Here is a 24,010-nt window from a genome sequence, read left to right on the forward strand (position 1 = left end):
TTGCTTCCAAATACACTAGCCAAGGAGTGTATGTGGAAGAAGATCAGACATGCTCAGCTGTATGTCCCCCTACATTTCTTTCATTGGAGATGTTGTGCCCTTTCTGAAATCAGTGCCTACAGGCTTAGTCACCTGTGCATTACACAGGTGAATCAGTGTTCCTTTGGAAATAAGGATCCTCTTTGCACCTGCTTTTAGAAGAGTCAGCAGGTCAGCCTGCACTCCAGTTATGTAGCTCTGCACGATTTCTCACTGTCTGCAGTATCAGATCTACTGAAAAGGGAACATGTAGCTAATGCAGTTTGGCCTTGGGGAATCAAACGACTGCAGAATCCAACAAAGTCATGGCAGGCTCATGTTCTGTTATCTGCTCATTAAAAATTCTATTTCCCCAGTCTAGAATCAGTCACAATTCATCTTGGCTGACTTAGCTGATGGGAGTCTATTAAGTCTTCTGTAATGAAAGCCTACTGAGAAATACTATTAGTCTGATATTAAAATTGTTTTGAAGAAATTGAGGTTAGATTTTCTCCTGCTTTAACTTATCTGCTTATTAAAAAAAAGAATGGTATATTACTGTAAAGTCCTGGAATCACAACTTTTCTAGTAGTTTTGTTGAAAAATTCTATCATTCAAGTTACAATTGAACTGAATAATTTGCTAAATACAGCTCTGATGAACCTGTGAAGTTACATGTGTGGTTATGTATGTGAAAGGGTCAGTTTCTTGGCAGTATTTATATGATTATTGCATAGGACTAACGTCTGGAATAGCTTAAGTCTACCGAGCTTTGAAAACACTGCTCAGCAGTAGAGGAAGATGCCAGCAGACCGCGTGTTGTAAAGTAGTCTGATGTAAAGTGCACTGCAATGCTTACTTGCACCTGAAGACAACCACGGTAAAAGGCAGATAAATTAGTATTTTTAGAAACAATTCAATAGCAGCCAGATTGCACTAGATATGTGGAGAAAATAGGAGTTATTAAATTACCTGAAGGAACCATAACTTGCCTGGGAATTTTGTAAAAAAAAAAAAAAAAAAAAAAAAAAAAAAAAAAAAACACAAAAAACACAACCAACCAAACAAAAAAAAACACACAAAACAACAACCAGAGGAAGGCCACACGATTGAAGAAGTGTGAGTGAAAGGAGACAGAAATAGATGGAGAAAGTAACCCAAGAAACAGCAAGCACAGGAAGAAGGCCTTACAACATGAAGTAAGGGTATCAGTGAGGCCAGCAAAGCTCAGAATTCACTTATGGGTTGTAAAACCCAGGCTGGAAAGATCATGTAGCTGTAGAGAAGCACACAATGGTACAGCATGTTTACAGCTGGAGGAAGCTAACAAACCCCAAACCGTTGAGTACATTAAGAGAAAAACTGCCAGAGAGCTTGTTCTTCTTAGGGCAATGTTCAACTCCTGAATCCATTACATATGTAAAGCAGCTCTTTAAATACAGCCAGGAGTGTTGTACTGGGTATTTTCCTTTACTGCTGTGCTTACAGTTGTGCACTGTTTCCCATTCCTAATGGAAATTTAATTGGTCTGTCTCCATAGGAGCAGTAGTGAAGGTATCTTCCTACACAGGTGAAAAGATGTGCAAGTGCTAACAGTCCATAACACCCTCTCTGCAGCTGTCTGGGATTAGGTGCAAGGAATCAGGAGAATGCTAATGTCTGTACTGAGCCTTGATTAGAATGCATTCCAATTATAAGCAGTAGCCCTGCTGCAGGAGTGACCAGCTCCCCTGTGTACACATTTAGAAATGCAGCATGTGCTTTCTGGAGGTTAATTCCCTTTTCCACTCAGTATTTTGAGGCAGGGAAAGAGCCCTGTGTAACTTGGCCCATAACCACTGATCTTGACAATGCTGATGAAGCTTTAGTGGTGTATTATACAACACAAATTTGTCTAATCAAAGTAAAAATGACTGAATTCTGAGGAGAACGAAGAACTTAGCACTGACATCTATGCTCTCAGGGACACCTGTTTTTTCAGAAGTTGAAAACTCTACTTTGAGTGACACAGAGATTTAAGTCAACTCTTCTCTGTCAAAGAGGGAACTGAGACAGTGGGAGGGAGCACTGCACCAAGCAGAGCAAGTGACCTGCTGACAGAACTGAACACGTACAGCTCAGCTGTAAGAGCAATTCTTTTCTCAAAAAGCAATCTTCATATCGACTTAGGTTTGAAAACTGCATTTACTAATTCATATGCATCAGTACGGTTGTGGAAGCCACATTTACTGTACTTGAAAAGAGATAATCAGCACACATTCAGTCTGCAATTCAGAAGCTGAGAAAAAGAAATTCTGCTTTATTTATTTCCCTCCATGTAATCAGTATTCAGATTCTTGTCATGTAGTGCCAAGCTATGAAGTTGGCAAAGGAAAGGAGGGCAACCAGAAGTGTAACTGCTGCACACAGCTTGCTCCTGAGTTCAGTTTCAATTCCACTAAGGTCAAACTCATCTCTTATTGAAAGAGATCAAACTTTTTTTTTTTTTAACCTGTTGTGAACAGGTGCCTCAGTTCTTCCATACTTGCATAGAGCAGTCTTCAGTCATGTTCTTTGACAGACCTATTTAATTGGAAATTGCTATTGGAAATGAGTTTTGCCATGTCTTTCTACTATTGCATTTCTAGACACTTCAAAGGAATTCCTTTCTGTATTTCGTGTCATCATCAGTGCCCTAAAATCTTTCCAGCATGCCACTATTTGAAGTTCTTCTATCACACTCTGCTAGCTCCTCCATCGCACTTTCACACACCACTGCTGGAGGAGAGCTACAGCAGCTGTTTATTAGTGCTGCCCAGCAGCCAAATACCTTACAGCCCTCAGAGCCCCTAACCCGGCCATTCCCCAAAGCTGCTGTAGCTGCCATTATCAGCCACTGCTCCTTTCCAAGCCTCCGTGCCCTGTCTAGCCTTTGGGCTCCGTGTATAAACAGCTCCCTGTGCTGTGCACTGATGTACAGCATCTTAGTGGGCAGGTAAGTAACATTTATGAACATCCTGCTGCTGGAATTTGCATCGGGTTATCACTGAAATTATACCAATTAAGGAAATTCCAGGACTGATGCTAAGTGAAAATTATTAGATGTAGGCAAAAAAAAAATCCATTACATTGTACAGAAAGGGTTCTCATCTCTGTATTCTGCAGGAACATGCAAGCAGTGAGTTTCAAATTCTGTGATGGTGTTGCATGTTTTCTGCTTCTTTATCTTCAGTGACACTAACTACTTCTGCGCAGGCTCTGTTGCAGTATAGTCCTCCTCAAGTATTATTTAATATGGAGAATATATCCAGTGACTAATAGAGACTGAGGCTACTGCAAGTAAGAACAGTTCTTCCCATAAGAAATACTGAGAAACTCTGTTCTTGACTAGCCATAGCTATCCTTCAGTAAAGACAAATGAGGTCTCTTATAGCCTTCTTGTACTGTCATTCAAAAATACCTATTCCATAGCTCTTGATCTTGTTTTAAATAAGTTTGTATCATGTGCCTATCCATTCCTGATTGTTTAGCTGGTAGAGGTAATAAGGTTTTATTGTAAATACATCTTTTTCTTGGAATGTAGGTTAAGTTGTTTGAAAGCCAATATTTGATTTAACAATAAGAGATGCTTAATAGCATCCAGCTAGTAAGAGCAATAAACCAGTAAGCGATTCATTTTTTAATAGCATAATAGCAATATATTATACTTAAGTGCCCTATGTGACAGCTAAGTTAACAGACATTCCTTTCTTTTAGTTTTCATAAGAGCGGGTCAAACCTTAACCATATTTTTTCCAGTACACATTGAAGTCATACCTAAGCTGAAAATTGAAAATAACTACAGCTTACCGTATTGCAATCAAAGCATGACCCCTTAGTGGCAAGAAAAAGAAAACTAATTTAAAGCTTCCAGATGAATTTTCTATCAAATTAAAAAAAAAAAGATGCTACATTAGAACATGCTTCGCTTAAGTGTAGGACCTTTTCTTTCTGTTCCTTTCAGTGTGAAGTCATTACACTTAATACCACAGTTCTGCAGTACAAGCATTTTAGAATTTAGGTGTCTGTGAATCTAGTTTAAATGCCTATAAACACATCCTTTCTACCACTTTAATCCATCACTTGCTGTTTCTTATTAGCATCACTGATCTCTGATGACCTTTCCTGACCGTGTTTTTCCATCTTCCCTACAGCAATTGCTTAGAAATGATTGTCGTATAAGGAGTTGGCTATGGCAAACAGGAAGCGTCAGAGCACTACAGCCAGCATGCTGGATCACAGAGCAAGAGCTTGCTCAACCTCATCTCACAACAGGGAGCCTGAAAATGAGGAAAGTGATCTTCCTATTGAAGATTATCCAGCAAAGGAGGCAGAACTAGCAACCATCAGACAAGGCAGTCCTACACCCTTGGAACATGAGTGCAATGATCATAGCGGAGACGGTGACTCCAGCTCTGACTATGTGAATAACACCTCTGAGGAGGAGGACTATGATGAAGGCTTGCCAGAAGAGGAGGAAGGGATCACATACTACATTAGATACTGTCCAGAGGATGACAGTTACCTGGAAGGAATGGACTGCAATGGAGAAGAATATGCTGCCAACGAGGAACATCATATTGAAACAGATGAATGTCAGGAAGCTGTAGAAGAGTGGTCTGAAGGTAAAATTCAGCACCAGGATGAAAATGAGGTGACAGACAGACAAGAGTGGCAGGAAGGTCAAGATAACAGCATTCAGGTTTTAGAGGATGAAGCATCATCTTTGGAGATTCAAGACCAAGATGAGAATATACAATATTGTCAAAGTGAAGGTGGCTACCCGGACTATTACCCAGCAGAGGCTAATGGAAACTCACAGGGGATATCACCATATCATTCTAGAAAAGAGGATGCAGAGCTGGAAGAGCAGGAAGAGGACATTGACCAGATTGTAGCAGAAATCAAAATGAGTATGAGCATGAGCAGCATAAACAGTACAACAGAGATGAGTCCAGAGCACACTGGGACTGAAAGCATGGCACATGACTATAAAGAGACTTGTTCAAAGGGAGAAGCTGTTCACAGTGCTAACAGGCATGAAGGAAGGCCAAAATCACTGAATATCCCATCTGCCTCTAAGCACGGTGGAGATGTGCCTAGAGGTTTTAAAGCAAAATCAAGAACTCCAGAGGACAGACAGAAGTGGCCACAAGAGCAGGTATGAGGTTCTCTTTTTATCCAGATTGTCAGAGGCATTAATGCAGTTGTCATGCTTATTACTTATTCCAAACAGAACTGGAGAGCAATAGTTTTGCTTTTACTCTATATTATATTTAAACTACATAACTACATTGTATGCTTAGAAATATGTGCTTAATATTAGTCAATTTAGGTCGATCTAGGAAAGTTGTTTTACACAAATCAGAGAGCTAAGTGAAACAGGGTATTCTAGATGCATGGGGCAAAACAGTTTTGTAATTCTGTAATTTCCCCTTCCTCCCCCCCAGATGCAGTTAATACAACCTTAAAACCAAAGGTCAACACTTGAGGAGTTTTCCCTTCCATTAAGGTCACCTCTTTCACCACCTTTGTAGCCAATTAGCTTTAATTTTCTATGCTTTCAGTAGAGCATAAACCAACACTAGATGCCACATATGTGAAAACCAACAGCAAGAAATGTCTGCATATTGCTGTGTTTGTGTATTACCTGGTACTACCTTGATCTGGACAAGAAACTTCACTTGTACAAAAAATGGTATTCATCCATTTTATCACAATGATGTTGATGCCAATTTACACCATGCATGGTCTTTTGTATTACAAGAAAGTCCTAGAAAAAAGAATCTGAGAACAAAGCTCAAATTTTAGCTCCAGAGGAACAGAGCTGTGAGGTTTTCTTCAATGTTTTTTTAAATTTCAAATTGACATAAGACTCCTCTCAGGTTAGATACTTTGAAGCTTTGACTGTTCATGTCTCACCACGTGCAAGCAAAATCTAATTCTGAAACTGTATGCAGCTGAATATTAGTTATTTTCTTTAACAAACAGATCTGCTTGAAAGAAGTAGAACAAAATATTTAGATGGCAGAGTAGGAAAGATAGTTAGGTTATTTTGTATATTATCTTTTAATTAAAACACTTTGAGCTTCAGAGGTATAAATTTCCTGTTTCAGTTTCACAGAAGCTATCGCTATGGAAATCATAATACTGTAATGCCCCGTGTCTAACGAAGTAATTTATCCTAGGCTATTCCATAAAAAAAAGACATCAAAATACATCAATTCCTCTAAAAAAAAAAAACACACAACAAAAAGAAATCAGATGTCTAAGTACGGGTAGATGAAACAGGTCAGCTTTTATTATAATGAACAAAAAACCTTAGAGGGTATATTCACAGATTTCCTGTATCTACAGTAAATTAAGTATTCACTTCTGCGTTCTATTTTCAAAGTATAATCAGAACCAAAACTATATTCAGTAGGTTATTGCCAGCATTAAAGTGTGAGCTTGCACGATTAAGGACTGATGATCTTGCTGGCTTTGAGTAGCAACTAGTTATTGGCTAGGAACTGCAAGGTTTTTTTAGGCTAGTGGGTGTCAGAAAGATCTGGCTCATCCAGCACACCAGTAGCTGCTGCTCAGTGCTGCTGCTTGTAAGCTGCTGCTTTGTAAGAAGAGCTTTTGAACAAGAAAGTTATGCAGTGAATTCTCATAGATGGTTGAATAAGTGTTGTGGGTTTTTTTGTTGTGTTTTTTTTTTTTATTTTAATCCTGAATGACTGCTAGTCCCAAACAGACTTCAAAATAGGCTTTTCTTCCAACATCTTTTTGTACTCTTTCAGTGTTTATTTAACAGAGGTTGAGCTGAGTTGCATTGTACCTTTACTATTCTTGTCAGACTTCTAACAACCAGGGCTTTGGAGCACAAGGATATTGATGTAACTGCTGCTGGAGTGAAAATAATCAAAGGGACCCAGGCATCACTGAGCTGCCTGAGTTTTAAGCATTATTTCCAGTCAGTCTTGGACCAATGCCTTAATCTTTTTAAATAACATAGAAGGAGCTGTTGGGATTGGTAGGCACTATCTGGCATACAGCCTTTGAATTTCTACAATCACTCTTCTTGAAACCCATATGCTATTGTCTAACAGATAGAGCATTAAGCAGTGCACAGTATTTCACCCCTCTCTTCAAATAAGAGGAAAAAAAATAAAGTAGTTCCTCATGTAGATATAAGCATCCATTTCAGCTCTGTATGAAGAGATAAGCCAGCAGAGTGAGCAGACATGCTCCTAATTCACAGTAAAGGAGATGGAGAAGAGCTGCTGTGTCTTCACCAGGGAGAGGGGCACATAAGCCCTTAAGTCCTGAAGGTGTGAAGTATTGACACACAAAGGCTGGCAAATGAAGACATGAGTGACAGACTTCCCCCTTGCACCCTTCCAAGTCTCCAGGAATAAAGGAAATATTTAAAAAAAAACATTAAATAATCTTAAGCAAGTATCACTTGAATGTATTTATAAGCTAAGCCTTATTTGTTCACTCAATGTAGGTTGCTCATCCTCAGCTCTTTCTAGAAATCAGGCTAGATGGAAGGACATTATGGTACCATTCCTGCCAAGATGTGTTTGGCACTTAATAGTTCACTAAATGCCATTAGTTTGAGGTTTTGGTGAACTTTTAGCACTAGCATCAGACCTCACAGAGTTTGCAGCATGTAAGATTCTCTGTTTTTCTTCTGAGGCATTCAGATCTTCTAATACTCACTATAAAATGTGTAAGAGCTGGATGCAATTACTGAACTTTATAGAGGAAAGTGTCTCATTTGTGAAAGCAAGGTAGTAATGGTATTATTTACAATAAATCAAGTTCTTCTAGAGCGAAATGAGAAAAACCCAAAGCCACTGGTGTTAGATTTTCATGCTAGACCTCTTGCCTAGAAGATCCTTGGATTTGTGGCCTTACTCAAATGTTGGTTATTTATAAGTGTATCTACAGTACAAAACACTGTGGCAAGAGGTATGAGGTGGCAGTTTATGTACCGCACATGGAACATTAATGCTGCAGTTCTTTACGTGTAAACTTGGATGTTTTTATTTTAAACCAAAAAGCTGCATGAATGTATTAGTTGTTTTATTTGTTTTGTGGTTTTTGTTTTTTTTTTTTAAATCAATAAGCAAACATGCATAAAAGCACAAAATGCATGTACTGCACTGTCTTGGGAGGAGAAACCTTAAAAAACACCAATCTCCCACAGCTGTATATACTATATATAATCTTAGGTTAGTTTCCAGCAACTGAAATTGATGTACAGAAGAAAAATTGATTCTCAGAAGAAAAATTATCTATATGTTCAGGAAATGTATCAAGTCACTGTCTAGGATAAGTGCTAACAGCCATGCATATCAAGCACTAAACAGTAAAGCAAAAAAAAAAAATCACAACAAAAAACCAACATCCACTATTTTAAAGGTTCCAGTAGATAAGTCTGCTTTTAGCAACTAATCTCCAGAAGACATCCAAGAAAGAGCCAACAATCTACAGATTTGCAAAATGAACAAAGTATCTCTATGCACAGTATCTATTCTGTGTACAGGTCAGCTCCAGTCGTAAATACATATACTCAACCTTGAACACTTGTGGATATGAGAGATTCACGTTATGAACCTCTCTCTTTAAATATTTCCAGGAAAGCATGGAAGGATATCTGCACTAGATAAGCAGAGAGAAACCTTGCAAAGCCAGGATACATTTAGATATTTAGGTATTTTTGCTGTAACTGCTTACACAACTTCAATTTTTTCATGTTTTCTACTTTACATTATAGAAGAGGCATTACATCCCCTAACATGAAACTGAATTTGAAGCATTTTTACGCCAGCTTTCTGACAGCTTCCTCAAGCCAAGAGGTCCACATCTGTTCTGTTTTCCCCCTTGACATCTCAGACTGACCCAATTCATTAATACATCTGGCACATGAAGGGTTTTTAGTTTTTTGTTTTTTATTTTCTCTTGTAACTTCTTTTTATGTTTGCTTCATGCACAGAAGTTGAATATGGTCACAAACCCTGGCATAGATTTTTCTTTTTTAAATTATGACAGTCTTTAATTTCCATTTGACTAAACTCAGAAATCCTTCTTCTGATTGGATCTGAACGAGGCAGATCTTGACTACCTTTATAGAAGAATCATGTTGAATCAGATCGCTCCTACTAGGAACAGCATGTTTCTGATGACACATTAACTGAAGTGGCAGCTCAGTAAGGGCGTATTAAGCCAGTCCACCACACATTACCAGCATAGAATCACTGAATCGCCCAAGTTGGAAAAGACCTTAAAGATCATTGAGTCCAACCACAACCTAACCACACTACCCCAACTCTAACAACCACTGCTAAATCATGTCCCTGAGCACCACATCCAAACGGTTTTTAAACACATCCACGGATGGTGACTCAACCACCTCCCTGGGGAGCCTATTCCAGTGCTTAACAACCCTTTCTGTAAAGAAGCTTTTCCTGATATCCAACCTAAACTTCCCCTGGCGCAACTTGAGGCCATTTCCCCTCATCCTGTTACCAGTGAGAAGAGACCAACCCTGCTCTCTCTGCAATCACCTTTCAGGCGTTTGAATAGAGCAATAAGGTCCCCCCTCAGCCTCCTCTACCCAGACTAAACAGCCCCAATTCCTTCAGTCTCTCCTCATAGGGCACATTCTCCAAGCCCTTCACAAGCCTTGTTGCCCTTCTTTGGACCTGCTCCAACACCACCGTGACCTTTCTGCACTGAGGTGCCCCAAACTGAACACAGCACTCGAGGTGAGGCCTCACCAGTGCTGAGTACAGGGGCAGGATGACTTCCCTCATCCTGCTCACCACACCGTTCCTAATACAAGCCAGGATGCCATTGGCCTTCTTGGCCACCTGGGCACACTGCTGGCTCATATTCAGCCAACTGTCCATCAGTACACCAAGGTCCCATTCCATCAGGCAGCTTTCTAGCCACTCCTCCCCAAGCCTGTAGGGTTGTGATCAAAATACACGACTCAACACTTAACCCTACTGAAACTCATACACTTTACCTTGGCCCATGGATCCAGCCTATCCAGGTCTTTCTGTAGCACCTTTGTTCCCTCTGGCAGACCAGCACTCCCTCCCAATACCCAACAGCCCCAACCATCTAATAGTGAATTTAGTTTAATAGGAATTACAGCGCTGTAACAGCAGCAGGACGGTGCAATGAGAAGATGTTACAAAAAGAAGAATGCTCACTCATCTCTGAGGATCTAGGCTCACAGAAGGACTCCACAAAGGAGAGATCTCCAGTAAGAGATCCTTCCTCAGTGGCAGTCAGCTCTTAAATGAGGTCTAAGGGGTGGAGCCCATCATTACCTTCACCTGTGCTTCCAGGGCTGACCAGGTGCTCAATCAGTGGTTCAGGCCACGACTCGGCAGTCCCCATACAATCACTATGACAGCCTTATTACTAGGTTACCTCCACTGATTCAAATTGATACTTTAGTTGCACACTGATAACTTTCTAGAGACATAGTAGCATTTAAATACCAGGAGAAAATCCTGTATAATGATAAATCACCTTCAGAAACCACTGGAGATCAAGAAGTCGAAACTACAAACTGAAGTTTGCTTCACCTTTGTTCTAGAGATAAAAAAACATATCTAGACAAAACACATCTAGACCTGCTGGTTTACTCAGGCAACAGACAACTTTACAATCTAGTCGAGGCACTCATTGGAACCTACACAAAACATTTCAAGATGCAAATTAGCTTTAGTGTATATAAGCAGGTAGATCACGTTGCTTGATGCAGCATTTGAACAACATTGCTAGTGAAGAGATTGGCAGCCGTGCCATAAGCTTAATTATTCAAACATTTAAAACACTGTAATATATATAACCTTACCCTGCCTTTGAGCTACACTCAGTGCTTGCTCTTTACCAACAGGATTATCAGTTACAGAAAAGCTAATCTTTCATTCCTCTCTCAAATTATTACTCTGAGTAAAGAAATAAAAGGAGACAAACCTGCTCATTTCCAGCAGAAAAGTGCACATTCAGGGCTGCGTACCACAACAGCATTCAGGAGCACAATCTCAAGAACCACATCGCTGAAATGAGCTTCTAACTGAAAAGAAGTACAGCTTACAGTGGAATAAGCAATTAGCACACCAAAAGCATTCACTCATTACCAACTTTAGGTGGAACCCACAGAGGGCAGGGAAGGGTGATTATAAGGGGCCTGATGGCCTAGGGGAGAGCAGCCCAGGTGGCCCCAGGCTGGCAATCAAGGTGTGGGTGGAACTGTGGGTTTGTTTCTGCACCACCTGTGCTGTTGCTTCACTGACCTCAGTTAAGTAAGTGCAGTCTGGTTTTCTTCCCAGCCTCAAGATGACTTTTCCAGCTGCCTTATGTTCTACTACGTAATGCTGGATACTGCTTTGGTGCTCTCTCAGAGACATAAATGTCAGTGGCACCACACCTTTAATGTTCTGATAGTTGCTGGCTATCTCCTGTTCAGACTGTGCGTGATGGTTGTTAGTGACACCCAAATGGGAACAACAGTACCTTACAGTTATTGAAACAGATTTTGCTCAAGGAAGAGTGTACAGTGTTGTTCTTCTTAAAGTGGAGGTAAACACGTACACAAGCAAAGCAACTCTGAACAGAACAAATTCCTTGAGCTCCTTTTCCACAAATTACAAACAGGGACACCTCCCTTATAGTAGTGAATGACCTGTCAAAAAAATGCATGTCTTCAAGTTTACCTTACAGTGTGTTCTTTCACTGTGTACACATGTATAGGCATGAAAAGAGAGGGAACTGCAGGATGTAAAACGATGTTACTCAAATGATTTGAAAGAGTAACAGCAGATAGTTAGTTTAAATAAGTATAAATCTACTAAGTCAAGGTCTAAAGCATTTACAATATCTTGCAACCGCTTAGCTCAAATGTGCTTGGAAATAACTCAAGAATGAAATGTCATCCGTGTATTTGGTGATATTTTACAGTAAGGCTACATGGAACCTTCCTTGGAGTTATTATCAAAGAGCATAATTGGAACTGTGATCCCAAGGGCTGAGTCCATCTCCATTTAGGATTTGTGACAGACATTTTTCAGTAATGTTTTAGAGTATCCAGTGTATGCTTAATAAAGCAGCCAACCGATTCTTTCTTGATATGCAGGTGCACTTTCAGTTTATTCAAGTTGTGGTAATCAGAACTGGCAGCGATTTAGAAGTATTAAAATTCTGTCGTACTGGATTTAATTTATTTGCTGTCACTCTTTTTACAGTTCAGTGTATCTTCATTATGGCCATGTCACGTTTCTTGCTTAAAGCATATTTGGTCTAATCCTACTATTTTAGGGAATAATGTATGATTATTATACTATCATTATTAAAGCCCTTTGGGTATTTGTTTACCCATGTTAATGTATTTCACTGCACTGCTCTGTATCAGTTCAGCCCTGCAATATGATTAGATTTGTCTCGTCTCAAACAAAATAGCATTACTAAGCACACAAAGACGTAGTAAGCTTCTTAGCTACTGCAGCCATCTAGGCAGGGCACTGGTCTGCTTCCCCGTGTCGTGGTGCTCTCTGCATCAATCTGTCTCAGGTATTCTATTTCCCAAAAACTGTGCTTTGGTGAATTTTTTCCATGTTATGCTGTCTTACCTGAACATTACTGTTATGGAACTAGCAGCACTAATATACCTGCTTCAGTCGCACATTTTATTTAGCTGACAAAACATTACTCACAGGGAATAATTTGCCTAGAGACAAACATGGAGACATTCTTTGATCTACAGCTATGTATTGCATTTGAAAGTCAATAGACAAGGTGTTATGTTCACAGGTAACTTTCATGCTGATGCTTTGAAATAATACTGGCTCAGCGTTTCCCATGAGCACAACTGTTGGTACAGAATTGTATTTGTCCAGCCTTACAGTGACAGTGGCATTTAGGCACTCTTCTTTTACACATAATGGGGAAACGGAGAAAAAAGGAAGTGAAATGTCCTTAACCGTAAGAAATCAGGTTGGCTTTCCAGATTTCTAACAGTGAAGCAATGTCAGGAAAACTTCACTTTCTTGGCAGGTGTGGGACGTGCAGTCCCTGTTCCAGGTGCTGGTGTTCTGCCCATGAGGACTTTGCCACTGAGAAGAAAAAGAGCATTCCCTGGTTTAAAAGATTCATTTTTTTTTCTCGAATACGTTCTTATATTTTCTCTTCTACATTTATTCAGAAGCCTGAAGCTGCGCTGCCAGCTTTCTGTACATGTGCTTGGCCCAAAAAGAGGGAGATATCATAAGGAATATCCCATGAACAGAGAATCCTAGAGTCAGTGCTGGATATTTCTTTCCCAATCAGAGGTGCCATTAGGACTGCTGCGATTTTGTCCAGTGCTGAGCGTAAACACTTTTTAAAATTCTGACTTTGGTTTGTGAACTATTTCAACATTTTGGTATTTGGTTTCATTTTGCATGAAATATTTGCATTGAAATAAAGTCATCATGTTAATTAAAGTCAGTAGTGTTACTGCTGTTTAATGGTAATTGACATGCCTTACTTATATCTAAGTTGATCTTTTATTATAATTAAACACCTCAACATTTTGATATTAATCTCATATATATTAAACATATTATTATTATTAATATATATTAAATTAAAATAGGAAATTTCAACTACTGTATCATAATATACTTCAGTATCATAATGAATGTTGATTGTATATAAAAACACAGAACAGCTTCATGACAAATGACTGCTTGTCACAAAATAATCAGAGAAAATGCTACATACTGTTTCAGATTTTAAAGCTTTATGCATTTTTGTTAAGATTTTCTGAATGTAATTTATTCTTTCCTCATATAACTTTTGGTTGAAACTTAAATAATTCTTTTCAGCTGAAATAACATTTTCTGATGAAAATTTTCTGACTGTCCTTGCAGCATTGACTTGAAATCTCCTTTGTTTTTAAGCTTTTCAGAAGACAAAAGGATTTTAAATCCTTTCTCTCTTTTTCTACAGATGTGCAATGGTTTAGAACAGCCAAGGAAGCAGCAGCGTTCTGACCTCAATGGCCCAGTTGACAATAATAACACACCTGAGGTAGGTGCTTTCGGCCATTCTGCTGGTTGAGCTTCCATGAGGGAAAGCAGTTACCAAACTGTCAGCTTTCTCCCTCTCACAGACACATTACATAAACTCTTTCTTTTCCTGAACTGACAATAAATTCTGTGACTGTGTATTCGGATCTTTAAACCAATCACTTGCTACCACATTCATTTTATTTAACCATCCACAGTATAGACTTAAGCCTAGAATTTTCTGATGACATAAAGAGAGAGAACACTTCAGAAGTTCTTTTTGTATTACTGAAGAGTAAAAGCAACATCAAAAAGAAGTTGGCTTATCCTTGTTTTCTGTTTTGCCAGACTTTGAAACAAAAGGACTGCTTAATTCTCACAGTTCTTTAAATAATCCCTAATATGAAGCACCTCATTCAGTTCTTAGGGCTCAAATGATTCAGTTTTTTTAGTGGCCTCTGGGGTGAACGTGTCCCTGCTCAGTCAGCTGTGAAAAAGGCACAGTGATAGGCAGACCCGCTCTTGTCACTGAAGAGTGGAGCGCACAAAGCATCTAAGAATGCACAATGAGGTTATGCTTGAGGCTAGACACAATCAAGTAAAATTCAGACTTAAAAGCAGCAATGAGTTTTCTCACAAACATACAAACATATTTAGCCTGTTACTTTACTGAGGAGACAGATTTTTGAAGCCTTTTCTCATAATAGAGAAATCAAGCCCCTTTCCTGGAAACAGCAGTGCCTGAGGAGGCCAACATAAGACAAGCAAATGGCAGGATCTTGATCTGTTTATTTAGAGTATAGACAGCAGTGGTAGGCTTAGGTAGTGTGCAATCAGAGACATTTCTTTTCATTCATTGACTAAGATTCTTGTTTTGTGAAATACTGTTAAATGTTCTTAACTGTAAATTTGGGATATTATGTAGTGTGATCCGGTGGATGAGTTACTGGACTGGGATTGGAATCTGTGGTTTGTATTGCTCATTTTGCAGCTGACTTCATTTTTTTCCTCACACCTCCTTATTTTTTGTATGATAGAACCTGCTTAAAATTACTTAATTACTATGATGCAATGTGTTTCACTGTTGCAAATAATGGCTATGCAGAAGTTATACAGAGAATTATTTTTTTTTAAATAATCAGTTGTTTGTAATATGAATAATTTACTTCAGTCTGTGAAAATTATTTCATTACATTTATACCATGCATTATTTTTATTTTTCAACAGTCAAAGAAAGTGTCTTCATTTCCAAGTTTTGTTGATGGTAAGTTTGGCATCATTCATAGTTAAAGTATTAAAAAAAACAATACATTTTAAAGATCAGAATGCTTAAAAAAAAGTCAAACCCAAGAGAAGCAGCTCCAAAGTGCAAAGAATAAACTAAAATCTATTTCTGTTCAGAATACACTATGTATGGAAATATTTAATATTCTTATACATACCTATGACAATGAGAGCTGATGATGATAAGAGGGGGAAATGGAGCAATGGGTAAGACTAAATGTAAGGATGGAGATAGCTACAAATCTGGAAGGAGAAAAAATGGCTGAAAACAGTGGGTCCTACCAGGTTGGAGATTTATGGAGGTAGAAGAGCACCCTGTTCTTTATTGCTTTGCACAGAGGAAGGAGTCATGCAGCTGAACTGTTCAGAGCCCCTGTGTCATTTTGAAGTGATGCCTACATTGCACTTTGGGAATCTCAGTTGTAGGCACAAATGGGAGAGGATTTCCCAATCTGAGAAAAAATTAGGAGTACAAAATGGAGAAAAGGAGAACCATAATCACCTCTGTTTGGTGAACTCTGTAGAACCATGTTTTCGTGTGTTTCTTCAATTGTCTGTCAGTCAAAGAGTGATAATGATATTCAGTACAATCCCATTTTATATCTGTCCACCTTCTTGTTTTAATAAATTGACATTTCTCCAAATGGAAAATAAGTAATAGCAGTGCAGGAGAAATTGAAGAGCTTTCTATGGGGAAAATATATCCAGCCTCACAGCTCTTTCTACAGAGGAAGTGTCTACATCATAAAGCAAGTGAAGGCAGTAGGAGGTTGCTAAGGATTGAATCCTCTGCTCTGACACGCATTTCCCTACAATGTGAACCATAAATGAAGGTTAAAAACTTTATTTCTGATGCCATTCCAACTCAGGGAAAAGTTACTGTGGCTTAGAACAATATTAGAATGTTCAATGCATTTTTCACCTATTCCCCGATCCTGTCAGCTTGACTAGCAGCTTCTAATCATTTCCTTGAAGAGCTAGAGCAAATGGAAAGTTCAAAGACAGCCCCATTTACACAATTGACATCTGACAGAAACTACACATCACGCTTGGCATATACTGGCTAACAGCCCCTAAATAGAAGTAAATTAAATGCATTTCCCAAAGGCAGGAGAGACAAGACAGCAAGCTGATCCTTTGTAATAAGTGTCTACTGAGTGTATGGTGGGCAATTATAAAGGGAGGGCAGCACTAGTGGAGCTTTAAAAAGTAAAAAAATTATCCCTAACAACACTGGCAGAAACAACTACGCTTTTTATTTTACTGGGGTAAAAAGGTTACATTTTTCTCTTTTTAAACCAGTCAGCTCTCTATTGGAAGGGGGTCGGTATACTCCCTTAGTAACATAGGAGTCTTTTTTAGTTCAGTCTTTCTGCTATCTCTGATTTTTTTCTCGAGTAGCACCGTGTGAGGGCATAAGCCATCCATCGGGCTTTTCCTATTGCAGGTATTACAGAGCATTTCTAATAGAAATAAATGTAGCTCACTAGGAGCTTGTGAGCAGCGGGTTTGGACTTGATGATCCCCAGAGGTCTCTTCCAACCCCTGCAATTCTGTGATAGCTAATCTCTGCTTTCTGAACCCCAAAACCACTCACAGTTCTCATCATTAATTTGTATATTGTGCCCCAAAAAGAATGGGACACCTCTGCACATTGAAAAAGAATCTGCCAGTAACATCCTTGTTCTTGATGGAACCATAACCATGTTCTGGTCATCATTCAGCTGTTGAGGCATTTAACATTCAGTATGACTCCTCAGCTACAATAGTTGTATCTGTATTTCTGTACACTCGTTATAGTTTTGCATATGAAGTATGGACATAAAAACAAATTAGATAGGGTGCACAAAATATAGGAGATGTGTGTCTTTGCGATTGTAGTTGTTTCGGTAGATGTACCAATATGTGCTTGTAGTGGTAATTTGTGCAGTGTTCGGGAGTTTTGGTTTTCCCCCCCCCCAAATTTATCCCATCACCTTAAATCTCATTTCCCTTGCAGTGTCTCAACCAAGATGAAATAGGGAAATAAGCCAAAAGATGGAATTTGTAGGTAGACATTCTGCAAGGTGACATATGCTCTGTGGCCACTTATTCCTTATGAAAGTCTGCTGCACTGCCACGCATCCTAAGGTCTCAGCGACTTCACAGAGCACAGTGATTCTCAGCAGGCAGCTGATGGTGCTTCAGTGTTTTGAGCGTAATCCCTAATACTCTCTGAATCTTTGGTTTGCACATTATTTTAGATAAATATAAAACATATGATCAGAAGACCTTATTAAATTCAGTTAAGTTGCATTATTGAATTTTTTTTCTTAAAAATAATTAATAAGTTAATTTAAACATTTTTAGAGTCTCCTGTTTTGGCTTAGAAATAATTAATATACTCATTGTATTACCAGTTCAGCAGAAAATCAAGTAATCTCTATTGCCTTCATATGGTACAAAATTTAAATTTTTCCGAAAAAGTTCTCTAATTTTGTAAATATCTACAGCCAACATAAAATTCCAGTCTTCAACATCCAGATGTCTTTCTCCTTCCCTTCCTTATCAGTAAGCCTTACACATACTTACAGCCAAGGGCATGCTTAAGTGCTCTGATGAGCTGGGATCTCAGCCAAGTCTGCATTTTTATACTCTTTAAACATCACAGATAAGGAAAGAAAATACTCAGGTAACCCAGTTTGACCCTGGCAATTTTCAATACTATTCCTTACATCCTTCCAACAGATGTCTTAACCTTCCTGACAGTACCTTCTACTTCTCTCACAATGGGAAGCGTACGTTGGAAATGTCTTCTGCCCAGCATGCTTGTGATTTTGGTGGGTTTTGTTGTTGGTGGGTGTTTTTTTTTTTTTACTATCTGTTGTTATAAGCATTCTGTATGAGCTGTTATTTTATACTTAACGCAGCAGAATTTGTTACTACTATAATAATTCTGCAAAAAGCACTAATTCTAACTCTATGAGGAAATGATGAGACTATATCCAACTGAAAAGAAAAAATTTTGAAGAATCAAAATAAGTAAAATTAGAATAACAGAACTGCTTGAAAACCCAGTGTTTTTACATTTTCAAGAATTTTTTGGACAAACTTCATGAAAATACTTTTGCTGGCATCAAACTACCAAAACATGAGAAGAATTTGTTCTTTCCTTGTAACGCTCATTAATTTCACAGCCCCATAAGCTACAGTGAGTTATTACTGTTTCATGCACTGACCTGCCAATAGCATATGCATACAAACAGGTCTCTGAATTTGTCTTTGAAAGGCCTTTGACACAGCCAGCAGTCACTTGGAAATCAAGACAAAAATGTCATATTCAAAGATCTAAAAGGGACAAATTTAACAAAAAAAGAGCTAACTTCACATTCTTGAAAACAATTAGAACAGAACACAGGCTTTCCTAAATTCAGCCAGAACTTTTGGGATGGGAAGGAAGTAATTTAGAGACCGAGATGTTTTAAATAACCACTATCTTTTTTTCTTATTTTTGTTGACAAGGAGATAGAATTTTGATCCTTGCTTGATGCAGTATAATCTATATTCGAATTTGTATCAAGCATTCCAGTTTTATTTATCTTCACGCATATAAAATATTTCAATAAAATGCATCTAAATTAACTGCCAGCAGAGGTTAGTTAAACTGATTTAAACATTGTGTGGGTAAGTGTATTTCAGAGTTAACGCAGCCCTGATTCAATTTAGCCTGATTTACTTAGCCTGAAGTGAGTGAAGGTAAACCAAATTAAAGCCACTTTAATTTTGAATGATGGTATTGATGCAGGTATCCAATGAAATTTTGCTAACCAGCATTAAAATCACATCTTTTTTTTTTTTTTTTTTTTTCCTCTTTGCTATCTGTGAAGCAAGATATGAGTGTGACACAGTATGGATATGTTTTTTGCTTGCTGAAAGAGGTACAGATTTACAAAACTAAGTTTTAGGCCTGAGAAGATGTCTGAATGACATCATCTTAAGAGTTACCGTGTAAAATGCATCACTTGCCCGCTGAAAAATTTAATGGTGCACAGTTGTAAGCAAATGGGATCAGAGATACAGTAAATGGAGTTCTGTTGGAATTATCTTTTTTTTTTTTTTTAATTATGTCATTCAACTAATTATCACTACAGGAACAAGGATCATTTTTTGAGATATTGAAAGACTTGATCTTAATGAAAAGCTTAGGTGACATTTTAAATTATTAGATTCAGAAGGATCTTGTTGAGATTTTTCACATTTTTATGAAAATTATCTGATTTTAATGAACACCCAAACCACTACTGGATCTATATGGATATGACCTAATGCAGAATATGTCTAACTGTGGTATATACCTCTACTTTTGAGGCTTGAAACTGAAGTGTTTTCTAGGAAAACAAATAGCTCAATTTTGAGTATTTTTGGTATAAATAAAAAGGTTTTTACTTATATGTGTACATATATATATATATTTAGTACTGAATTACGAGAGCTGGTATGTTTTGCAATGGTTGATTTCCAGCAAAGGAATGTGAAGCTTGCATGGAAGTATAGGAGGCTGCAACACTAGCTGAGGAAGAAAGTGACTTCTTGCAATCAAGATTATTTACTATTGGAACACTTTTTCTAAATTACAACAGGAAAACGAGGCATAGGATTACTCACCAGAAGATATATCTACAAACCACTGTTCAGTGGTGTAAGATACTTTCTGTTTTTCCTTCTCAGTATATTAATTTTCCACAACCATTTGCTTATAAAGGAATCACAAGTCCACAGTACAACATTTTTTTTTTTTTAATTGCCATTTCCATTCAGTGTTGCTTTTTCCTCGCACATGAGATTGAGGTACATCAAGAAAATGTGGCAGCTGCTTGTCAAGTTGGCAGAGCTGAAAGAAAATTTCTTTAAAAAAACTCATGGGCAACAGAAAATATTTGCAGTCTGGAGATTTCAGATTCTGGAATGGCTGTTTTTATGCGTTGATCTAGTAAAGCTAGAAGTAAAGGTTAACAGCTGAATAAAGAGGGTGATGAGCATAGTCCCAGTAAGAAGTAAATGCTGTCCTTTATTCTTGTCCCTGTCCCCTCTTCTTCATCTTTGGAAAGAAACAACTTGGGTAAGGCTCTAAGATTTACTCATAATTCACAAGTCACTCCATAATGAATATTAAGCATATGCAAAGGCATTTTGCTGAATGAGGTTTAATATTTAAGAAATACTAAGTTCCACTATTTCCCTCTCTTTTTTACACTAATTTTTTTCTAATCTTTCCATTTCCGTAACTGCCTTACGTGACTTCCCTGCTTTCAGGGGAAAAGGCTGTATGACTTTGCTGGTGCTATTTCTCAGACTGTGAGGCTTTCATTCTGCTTTGTTCTGAAGCATGTTTCTCCAGCTCTCCATTTTATACAATTGGTAACAGACTAATGACTGTATTTTTCTATCAGTCCCTGAATTTAGACCTTACACATTACTATATGGCATCAAGATGTCATTTCCCCAAATTTTAACTGTTAGGTTTCATGCTGAAACAGAGCACATCTTTCTCCCAAACTTTAATAGCCTTAATTCTGTTTCTCATCTCTCTATCCTCTTCTGAGACACAGTAACTGTAAACTTGCCATGTCAGTTCCAGGACCTTGCGAACCTGAAGACCTCATTGATGGGATCATCTTTGCAGCCAATTACCTGGGCTCTACACAGCTGCTCTCTGAGCGCAACCCTTCCAAAAACATAAGGATGATGCAGGCTCAAGAGGCAGTGAGCCGTGTTAAGGTAGGGGATTTTTATGGTTTGCAGAACACTCTCTGGTACTTTGACAGCTGATCTCTAAACATGATGAGATCCGTCACTTCAAACCTACTCTGAAGTGCATTTTGGTGAGTACAGAGCTAGAACAATACATACCATAATTTTCCAGTGCTTGTCATGAAGAAACATACAGCTTCTCCTAGGAACAAAATATAAATTACTCCACAATCTATTCAGAATCGTTTGAAAGCTGTATGAAGAATTTATATATTAAAGACAAACGGCAGACTGTAATTTGAAAATATTCCAGTGACCAATGGATGTTTTCTGACTGTGTTTCCCATTGTGTCATTAATTCCTTTATTAAAGATTGTGAAAATGACTCTTAGTATATTGAATTATTTTGAATTTTCAAACCTTTGAATTTCTGTTTAGCCTTTTGTGAAGTCTGAACCTGCCAGGTATACTTGACTACTTTGGATAGTCACTGAAGGAACTTAAGTTATGTTTTGTATGACAATTACATTTTGGACATATGACTAATATTATTATAATATTAATAGAAAAACTTGAATTTAAAATAGAGCATGTACTGTCAGTTTAGACTGCTGTATATTTAGCAGGAGGATAAATGTTATGAGCAGCTGATAACAGACAACACTCTTTGGTATTATTTTTTTTTTGGTAATCAATCAACAACATGCATAATGCCATTAAATCCAATTATGCTCCAGAACAGCATAAGATATAGACAGTCCTTTCCCTCTCGCACATCCTTCTCCCACTGGCCCCAGATTTTTAATTTTCAACAGTCTGGATTCATAGTCAAAAGGTTTCCCTGACTTCACACGCTGTCTTTTCTCTTTTTTGTGTGTACATCTGTCTGCATTCTTTTTTTATGCTACTCTTCAGAGGATGCAAAAGGCGGCTAAAATCAAGAAAAAAGCGGTGTGTAAACTGTTTTTCTTGAATTCTAATGTTTACTTACATTTCTGTTGTATTTGTTCCTCACAGAGCATTGTGTCTTTCATTATGGGTCCTCATAAAGTTGTCATTTTGATTTATTCTTTGTTAAGTAATAGAATACTGGATGGAATAAAATTAACTCATTTTCTTCATCGTTCACTTGCTAGAGTGCCTGTCTGCTGCTGCTCTTCTGTTTAATATTTCTGATTTGTTTAGTCCAGATATACAATCAGCGTTTTCCAGGAGACTTTTTAAATGTAATCCTTATTTGTATTTTGCCAGCCAAAGCAATTAGGTCTGTTTTCTATGCCTATGACTTATGTGTATTTACTAAAATATTGTCAATACTTAAAAGTAGATTAACCAAGCAGTAGCTGGAGCAATTTAAGAGACATTTCACCTAGTCAAAAATATACATTAGTTAACTAACTATATTTAACAAAAATATCACTCAAATTAATCTCCTTGTAACAATCATGGATAAAAAGCACCACAAGTAATCTCTGCCAAAGTGGATTTGTGCTGCTTTGTATTTTGCTCAAGTTAATTTAATTTGAATGAATATGAATGAATTATAGGTATGGCTAAGCCTTTTTAGCTATAGAAAAGGATAACAATACATCACTCTTCCTTGCACCATGTCATCAAAGAAACACAGTTGTAATCTGGAGACTGATGCCTGCATTTAGCAAAATGTAATATGGTCTGTGGCCTTTTTATTCTGAGGCTGCTAAGATGGGTGCTGGTAAATATTGATTGCAAGGGTGCACTGTGGATAAACAGCCTGGAGGAATAAATAGGTTCCTGCTGGGACTCGGAGTGTTAGATAAGCTCTTGCATGATGCAGTGATGAGAGGCAGAAGCTTCTTTGCCACCTTCTCTTCTGTTGTCTCCCTGGCACAAGGCCAGGCCTCACACTTAAGAAAAAACACTCGGCATTATTCTGCAGCCCCACTTGCTCTGTGACCTTGTTTTCTTATTCCTTTCTCATTTCCCTAAAAAACTGTGCTTAGAATTTGAGGTCTCCAGTACACCTACCTAAAGGCTCTCTGTGCAGTAAGAGATGTTAGGTCAGCTCTCAGTTCTGTGTTTTTTCTAGGGGAAAAATCTAAAAAAAAATCACATCCAAACCACAGTATTGAGCATCATCTTGAACTTGTTTGTGAGCTCACTGAAGACAGCAAGGGCTAAGCAGCTGATGGAAGTCACTTTCTCAGTTCCAGTGCCTCAATCAAGAACTGATGTGCATCAATAAGACATTGGGGAAGAAACAGCCACATTGATTCTCCTGTTCTGGCTATTCGTAGAGAATTATAGTACCTGAGCAGTCAATCCCAGGGGCTCTGAAAATTCACTCTTAACCACAAGAGTACGCTTCACTCTTCCTATGCAGTGAATGTGTCCTTTGCATGTATTTAGAAACACCTTTGAATAACTGTCTTTGTAGTGGTTTAACAATGCAATTGACTCACATCACATTATGCTTGAAGTGATCCGTGAATTTGTCATTCTAAAGAGGAAATTAAAGTCCCACTGTAACAAAGCATCTGTCTTGTAGACCTCAGAAGGAGATTCCCAGGCCTTGACTGAGGTGGACCTGTTCATCTCCACACAGAGAATCAAAGTTCTAAATGCAGACACACAGGTAAGTTATGATTAAATATCTCCACGAATAACATTGATTGTTTCAGAGCCATTTTTTGTTAGTCTAACTCATATTATTACTAATGTGAAACTAATAAGTTTGGATAAATTTGCTGTTGAGAGAAATAGCATTGTTGAATCTTAGGACTATTATTGTTGTAACACTTGCTAATGACTGATTTTGCTTATTTGATGTGTGAGAAGATGTTTGAGACTGAGAGCTGTAATTCAGTTTAGGAAAAGATTTAAGATTAATTCAGAAAATGTGTACCTGTGTCTCTGAAAGT

The 24,010-nt window shown here is 38.0% G+C and overlaps 1 protein-coding gene across 5 annotated transcripts in view; it reads left to right on the forward strand.

Moving 5' to 3' along the window:
• APBA2 (amyloid beta precursor protein binding family A member 2) overlaps nt 1-24,010 on the forward strand; it is a 92,740-nt gene that overhangs the window by 48,045 nt on the left and 20,685 nt on the right. For 4 of the 5 annotated variants that reach the window (XM_085234416.1, XM_085234415.1, XM_085234418.1 and 1 more), the window contains 6 exons: nt 4,191-5,197; nt 14,038-14,118; nt 15,324-15,360; nt 20,992-21,137; nt 22,026-22,061; nt 23,638-23,724. In XM_085234416.1, coding sequence (XP_085090542.1) covers nt 4,229-5,197; nt 14,038-14,118; nt 15,324-15,360; nt 20,992-21,137; nt 22,026-22,061; nt 23,638-23,724 — 1,356 coding nt within the window. In that variant the 5' untranslated portion in view covers nt 4,191-4,228. The remainder of the gene's footprint in view (nt 1-4,190; nt 5,198-14,037; nt 14,119-15,323; nt 15,361-20,991; nt 21,138-22,025; nt 22,062-23,637; nt 23,725-24,010) is intronic. The other variant, XM_085234419.1, reaches the window with a different exon arrangement.

Source organism: Meleagris gallopavo, chromosome 12 (genome assembly GCF_905368555.1).
Source record: "Meleagris gallopavo chromosome 12, MGAL_WU_HG_1.1, whole genome shotgun sequence".
NCBI classification, from domain to species: Eukaryota; Metazoa; Chordata; class Aves; order Galliformes; family Phasianidae; genus Meleagris; species Meleagris gallopavo.